Below are 7,986 nucleotides of genomic sequence, written 5' to 3' on the forward strand. Positions count from 1 at the left end.
AAATACATGGTTCTTCAGTACAGGTTATGTAAAAAATTCCTGTAAACATGCCCACTACTGATAAATGCATGCTAAAATTACACCAAATGAGTTGGGGGATATCCAGCCTCTCTCAGTTTGGGAGGCCTTTGTCTTCCTGGAAATTCAAGACTTCACATGGACGTACTAAAGTTTTTACTGGTAGACAGACAGAAATTCACAAAAACTGATTCTTTTCCCTTAGAATAAACAAATCCAAGTTATGTCAAACAATCAGTTAACAGTGACATGCACCTAAACAACAAGACAGAGCAAGAAATTAGTATATGCAATATGGACCTTTGTCTGATCTCTCTTGTAGAACCTGTCAATAGTCTGTGTTCTAAAAACAAATATGTCATTTTAAGTATTTCTTTCAGGAACAATGCCTTGAACCATTAGATTTAAAAAAAATCTTACATAAGCAAGTGGATGTTAATTGGACATGTGGCATTTGTATCATTCATTTTTAGGAAGAGCAGGTTGCTCCAAGCTTTGATATTTGAATAAATAGAACCAATTTCAAAGGTGATGTATAAAGTAATTTAAGTTCTACACTACTAAGTGGTTATAATGGGTCTATGAGCCTAAAGCTGTGAAAAAGCCAAATGGTAACAAAACTTATGCTACCAGTACTTTACCTGTTCTGTAGAGAAGACTGTAGTGCTGTCAGTTTAAACCCTTTCATGCACAAAACTAAAACAAACTTTTCTCTCATTTTTTTTCTTGGTAAAAGGACCCAAAACCATCAAATAAAAGAACAGAAATTGATCTGTTCATTGGACAATTCAGATATTGTAAGATGGAAAGTTGTATTTTTTCATCCATTGTGAGGTGAAATGCTGTATGCCAGTGAAACAAAATCTAGCATTTTTCAGTTGCTATGCTAAGATGACCTTGGTGGATACATTTTTTAAAGTCACAAACAGAAATTCATGGATCAAAGTGGCCTACTCAGTGCTGGGACCCATGTTGTCTCAGATGTGTCTTGCAAGCCCTTTTTTCAGAAGGAATATGAATAAACACAAAATCTCTCTAAACACCATTTTTTCTCATGGGTTGAGCATTTCAGTTTGATAGTGTTCAGAGGTTCAGATTTGCTCTCTCTATAGTCTCATCCATTATTAGGTCTGCAATACCTTTCTTTCAGTTTCCCTTCTCACAGTGAGAAAACTGCTCAGAAGACTATATTTGGCTTGTCAATATCCAATAACTTTCAGCACAATTCAATTGCAGTTCTCATGACAAGAGACATCAGGGATAAAGCTGTATGAAAAATGTCACAAATGCCATCAAAATGGTGACATTCGATCATGCTTTGATTTTATGAAAAAGTCACTTTTTCACCTTTCTTGACTAGCTAATTTTGCTGCAAGCAGGGTTGGCAGAAGAAATACCAATAACTAGTTTTGATCAGAAAATCTCCTCCAACCTGAATGTAGGGGATTTTACTATCAGCCAAACAGAAAATTAATTATTTACATCACAGCATATTTTAAAATGTTGCCTGTTTTCAAAATTCTGTGACAAACATCTGCAAAAAATACTGTCTTTTCAGTTGGATCAATGATTTGGAAAGTTTAACAATTAATAGATATTTTGCAAGAAATTATTTTACTGGAGGAAATTAGTTTATTTTTCTTTGGTTAATTAGACATTTAAGCATGTGGAGGAAATGGCTGAACTGTGGTTCCTCATATTGGCATTTAACCTTAACAGCCCAGGCAGGGTAGTAGAGTCCATTCCCTTTCCCTCCCTTATTTCTCTTCTGTCTTTGGACTACCAAATTTTTCATTTGGAATTGAGTGCAGCAAAAGGAAGGGATTTTTTTGTTTGTTTGTTTTTGTAACACTATCTGTATTTGCCCTTCACTGTCAGTGTTTAGTAGCCATCACCCACTCCTGAAGTCATTGGCTTATTTGCTTCCTAGAATGGTAGAATCATAGGATTAGAAGGGACTGCAAGGGTCATCTAGTCTAACCCCCTGCCAAGATGTATAATTTGTTCAAGACCGATGGCTATACAGCCTCCTTTTGAAAACCTCTAGTGAAGGACCTTCCAATCTCCCTAGGCAGTCTGTTCCATTGTCCTATTGTTCTTACAGTTAGGAAGTTTTTCCTGAAATTTAATCTAAATCTACTATGCTGTAGTTTGAACCCATTGCCTCTCATCCTGCCCTCTGTGACAAGACAGAACAACTTTTCTCCATATTTTTATGTCAGCCTTTCAAATATTTGAAGAACGTTATCACGTCCCCCCTTAATCTCCTCTTTTCCAGCCTAACCATACCCAGTTCCTTCAGCCTTTGCTCGTATGGCTTGCATTCCATCCCATTGAACATCTTTGTGTCTCACCTCTGGATCCTTTCCAGTTTCTCTACATCCTTTCTATACCTTGGTGACCAAAATTGGACACAGGACTCCAGCTGAGGCCTAACCAGTGCCGAAGAGAGTGGTACTATCACCTCCCGTGACTTGCATGCTATGCCTCTGTTAATGCAACCTAAAATTTCATTTGCCTATTTATTTATTTTTTTGCAACAGCTTTACATTGCTGACTCATGTTGAGGTTGTGATCCACCACAACTCCCAGACCCTTCTCAGCAGTGAGGACTCTTGCAAGATCTCTAGTGTAGCTCACTGATCATCATAAGCACTGCAAATTGTATGTATGGATAATATTTAAAGAGTTAGGTATCTATACTGAAAATTATATTCTTAACAGTTCGGAGCAAAGGCAGGTCACTAGGAAGTGATGTAGCTCCTGCCTGAAAGGAACACTTCTGAAGTAACACATACAGATCTCCCTGTCTGTTTGTGTATTACCTTACACTGTATGCCTATTTGCATACTGAGCCAAGTGCAAATTGAGAGATGAGGAAAGCCACAGAAAGAAACAAGCAGTGATGGGGTTAACAGGGGTGCCCTGTTTTATGAATAAAGACAAAGGATTGGTCTGGTATATCTTGGAGTACAAAGAGACACACTGAATCCTTCACCCAGGAGACAAAGTGGCAACAGCCTGTCTCATGAAAGAAGGGTCACAGTCAGCCTGGCTGTAAAAATGCTGCAAGGATTTTGGGTGAGTAACACTTCATTAGACATGAGAATATCTTGTTAATTAAATTTAGGCTCTAGAATGCATGTTATGATTCTATTTTGTATGTAACCATTTCTTTCCGGCACTACTTCTGGCTATTACTTGAATCTCTATGCGCCGTTAAATAAACTTAGACTTGGTTTCACAATAAACATATCTAAGTACTGTGTGTTAAGTGGAGCAGTGATCTGAAATTAAACCAGTAACCTGGGGTGCACTGTTTCTTTGGAAGCAGTGGATTGGTGAATACTGCATGCATCCAGTGGACCTGGGATTGTACACTCCAGGGAGACAGTCAGAGGGCTCTAAGGTTGGAGTGTGCCTATCGCTAACCTGTAGAATGACAGCAGGGCCTGCAAGGCCTAAAGGGGAGTGCTTGTGTTGTCCATGGCCAGTGAAGTTAAGGAGATGACCCCTGACTTCCTCATGCTAAGGATAGGTGGTAGTGAAGTGCCTCACAACCTTGGTGCCCCTGGGAAGCATTACAGATATCTATGATAGTGAACTAAGTTCTCCTTGTACTTTGCCATGGTCCAGCTTTATGGATACCACTTTATTCCATCTTCCCCCTGAAAGCAGAAAGGACCGGAAAAATATGCAATGACAAACCTTGGTCACACTATTAGTCCTTCACCGATTGTGCTGTCCTAGACAAACTAATAATACAAAATGGCTCATTGTGTCTTCCTGATTTCCAGAATCTGAAGCTTCCCATCTAGAACCTTACTGAGCATTTACTCCTTGGACTTATATGGTACGTCTGTGCTTCAGCTGAAAATGTAATTTCCAGCTTGGGCAGGTATTCATGCGCTAGCTTGGATCCAGCTAGTGTACTAAAAATAGTAGTGTAGCAGTGGCATCATGGGCAGGGGGTTGAGCTAGCTGCCTAAGTACAATCCTGTCTGAGATCCCAGGTACATACTCAGACAGCTAGCCTAAGCCACAGCTATACTGCTACTTTCAGCATGTTTGCTTGATCAAGGCTAGTGCAGTGAATATATGTCTACCAAGCTGGAAATTACACCTCTAGCTGCAGTGTAGACATTCCTACAGAGTCCTTCAACAATTGAGACCTTAATGGGAACATAACTAAAACATTATTTCTCTTCTTTTATTAAAGTTATCCTAGCGTTTCCTTTAAAAGTTTTTTATAAGGTCTGAGAAGGAGCATACTAGGTTCAAGTCTCAGTGTGTGCCATGTACCTTATCCTCTCTTACTGCAATATTTGGCTGTATCACTGTATTTCCCACTCCTTTGTAATTGTAGCTCATGATCCTCCACTTTAAGGCAACCTGGAGTTTGACAGTTTCCTAATCTGATGTTTTAAGCTCTTGTTATAGCTACTTTCATATAGCAAATTGTGGTGTCCCGTTTTTCTGTATCTTTCTTGTCCTGGTTTTCACTTCAGTGGGAAGGTTAAACAAGCAGAGATTCTCTTATTGCATTTTTAGGCTCTTATTTTCAGTTCTCTACAGAAGATGATTAACAGAGCAGCCATTGAGAGCTTTCAGTTAGAAGGCTGGTAGTTTTTTCAGGTATAAGTTATGACAATTTTGAAATACATTTTCATTCTTGGGAAGTAGTCTGAACACTAGCTTCTATATACCCCATTCTAAAACTTGGGAGGAAGTCTGGTGCCTCTCTCATGTTGTTTAGCTGTCTCATGAAAAGTCTGTTAATTATCCTCCAAGTCCTACTATGCCATATGGATCAGAGGATCCCATTTTCTAGGCAGATTAATCAGATATCTGGTATTTTACTTAGAGATTTTGGGCCTCATTCTGCTGGAAATATAAATATATTGGGTGGAGAGCAATCAGCCCTTTTCAGAGACTACAAGGCTGTTACTGCATCATCCGTACATTCTTTTTCTAAACACTACAAAACTCAGTTGCTGTTGTCTTTGGATTCAATTTCAAGCAACAGATACATCAATCAGTTGTCAATACCTTAAAGAAGATATGTATAAGGCCTGGTCTACACTACGACTTTAATTCGGATTTAGCAGCCTTGATTCGAATTAACCCTGCACCTGTCCACACAACGACGCCATTTAATTCGAAATAAAGGGCTCTTTAAATCGATTTCTGTACTCCACCCCGACAGGCGGAGTAGCGCCAAAAATCGATTTTAGTATTTCGAATTAGGGTTAGTGTGGCCGCAATTCGATGGTATTGGCCTCCGGGAGCTATCCCACAGTGCACCATTGTGACCGCTCTGGACAGCAATCTGAACTCAGATGCACTGGCCAGGTAGACAGGAAAAGCCCCGGGAATATTTGAATTTCATTTCTTGTTTGCCCAGCGTGAAGAGCACAGGTGACCACAGATAGCTCATCAGCACAGGTAACCATGCAGTCCGATAATCGAAAAAGAGCACCAGCATGGACCGTACGGGAGGTACTGGATCTGATCGCTATATGGGGAGAGGATTCAGTGCTAGCAGAACTTCGTTCTAAAAGACGAAATGCCAAAACTTTTGAAAAAATCTCCAAGGGCATGATGGAGAGAGGTCACAATAGGGACTCAGATCAGTGCCGCGTGAAAGTCAAGGAGCTCAGACAAGCCTATCAAAAAACAAAGGAGCAAACGGTCGCTCCGGGTCAGAGCCGCGGACATGCCATTTCTACGCCGAGCTGCATGCAATTCTAGGGGGGGCCGCCACCACTACTCCACCTGTGACCGTGGATTCTGGGTCGGGGATAGTCTCATCAGCTACGCCTGAGGATTCTGCGGATGGGGAAGAGGAGGAGGAGGAGGAGGAGGACGAGCTTGCAGAGAGCACCCAGCACTCCGTTCTCCCCAACGGCCAGGATCTTTTTCTCAGCCTGACTGAAGTACCCTCCCAACCCTCCCAAGCCAGTATCCAAGACCCTGACCCCATGGAAGGGACCTCAGGTGAGTTTACCTTTTAAAATATAAAACTTGTTTTAAAAGCAAGCGTTTTTTAATGATTACTTTGCCCTGAGGACTTGGGATGCATTCGCGGCCAGTTCAGCTACTGGAAAAGTCTGTTAACGTGTCTGGGGATGGAGCGGAAATCCTCCAGGGACATCTCCATGAAGCTCTCCTGGAGGTACCCCAAAAGCCTTGCCACAAGGTTTCTGGGCAGTGCAGCCTTATTCCGTCCTCCATGGTAGGACACTTGACCACGCCATGCTTGCAGCAAGTAATCTGGTATCATTGCCTGACAAAGCCTGGCAGCATATGGTCCCGGTGTTTGCTGCCATTCAAGCAACATCCGCTCTTTATCTTGCTGTGTAATCCTCAGGAGTGTGATATCGCTCATGGTAACCTGGTTGAAATACGGGAACTTAATTAAGGGGACAGAGGTGGCCGTTCCTACTGGGCTGTTTGCCTGTGGCTGAAAATAAATCCTTCCCTGTGGTTAGCCAAGCGCAGGGGGGGAAATTGGCCCTGAGCTTTTTGCGTTTGGCTAGCAGGGATCTTCCCTGTTACCAGCCACGCGGTGGGGGGAGGGGTACAGCGATCATCCAGAGAATTTGATGGGGGGGAGGGTTAGTTTGTTCTGCTGCTGCTGAATGTTAACAGAAAAACCGCAGCACTCAACGGGCTTTGCTTGGTATGTGGGAAAGGAGGGCGCAGAAGCCGAAAGACAATGGCTTACCATGGCTGCATGCATGCCCGGACCTGTGATCTCTAGCAGCAAAGCCACAGGCACTCAGTATTAAGAGGCAAAATGCGACCTTGCACAGAAATCACATGTGCTATGTAATGTGAATAGTGTTGGTCACCGTGAAAGAGTATAAGCATTGTTCTGCAAAATGTATCTTTTTTAAAAATTCTCTCTTTTTTCCCCTCCCTACAGCAGCTGCAAATTCTTCAAGCCTCCCTCCTCCGTCCCGAAGGCTATCACAGATAAGGCGTCGGAGAAAGAAGACGCGAGACGAGATGTTCGCAGAAATCATGGAATCCACCCACAGTGAAAGAGCTCAGCTGAATGAGTGGAAGGACACGGTTTCAAAGTATAGGAAAGAAGCCAGTGAACGTGAGGACAGGAGGGACCAATGTGAGGACATGAGGGACCAACGTGAGGAGAGGAGAGATGCTCGAGATGAGAGGTGGCGTCAGGAAGATCAGAGGAGGCAGGATGCAACACTGGGGCTGCTGCGTGAGCAAACAGACATGCTCCGGCGTCTGGTGGAGCTTCAGGAATGGCTGCAGGAAAACAGAGTGCCGCTACAGCCCCTGTACCCCCCTCCCCATGTTCCATATCCTCCTCACCCAGACGTGTAAGAACGCGGGGGGGGGGGGAGGCTCCGTACACCTTCCCATTCCACCCCAGTGGACAGCCCAAGCAAAAGGCTGTCATTTTTTTAACCTTTTTTTAGTGGCCTTTTCCTTCCCACCGATCCTCCTCCCAAACCCCACCCGGGTTCCCTCCCTCTTTTTATATCTATTAATAAAGAATAAATGATTTTTAAATGATAGTGACTTTATTTGGTTTGAAAGCAAGCTGGGGAAAGGGGGAGGGTGGGTTCCTTACAGAGAATGAGTCAATAAAGGGGGCAGGTTTTCATGAAGGAGAAACAAACAGATATTTCACACTGTAGCCTGGCCAGTTATGAAACTGGTTTTCAAAGCTTCTCTGATGCACAGCGCTTCCTGGTGTGCTCTTCTAATCGCCCTGGTGTCTGGCTGCGCGTAATCAGCAGCCAGGTGATTTGCCTCAGCCTCCCACCCCGCCATTAAGGTCTCCCCTTTACTTTCACAGAGATTGTGGAGCACGCAGCAAGCAGAAATAACAATGGGGAGATTGGTTTGGCTGAGGTCTGAGCGAGTCAATAATGAACACCAGCGACCTTTTAAATGGCCAAATGCACATTCTACCACCATTCTGCACTTGCT

General features: G+C 43.0%; 1 protein-coding gene across 1 annotated transcript; it reads left to right on the plus strand.

Moving 5' to 3' along the window:
• Positions 1 to 5,827: 5,827 nt before the first annotated feature.
• LOC135972479 (histone-lysine N-methyltransferase 2B-like) lies at positions 5,828 to 7,519 on the plus strand. The gene is made up of 2 exons (XM_065550583.1): positions 5,828 to 6,015; positions 6,947 to 7,519. The coding sequence occupies exons 1-2, from the start codon at positions 6,000 to 6,002 to the stop codon at positions 7,372 to 7,374; spliced, it is 444 nt and encodes a 147-aa protein (XP_065406655.1). The 5' UTR covers positions 5,828 to 5,999; the 3' UTR covers positions 7,375 to 7,519.
• Positions 7,520 to 7,986: the final 467 nt, after the last annotated feature.

This window comes from Chrysemys picta, chromosome 6 (genome assembly GCF_011386835.1).
Source record: "Chrysemys picta bellii isolate R12L10 chromosome 6, ASM1138683v2, whole genome shotgun sequence".
NCBI lineage: Eukaryota > Metazoa > Chordata > Testudines > Emydidae > Chrysemys > Chrysemys picta.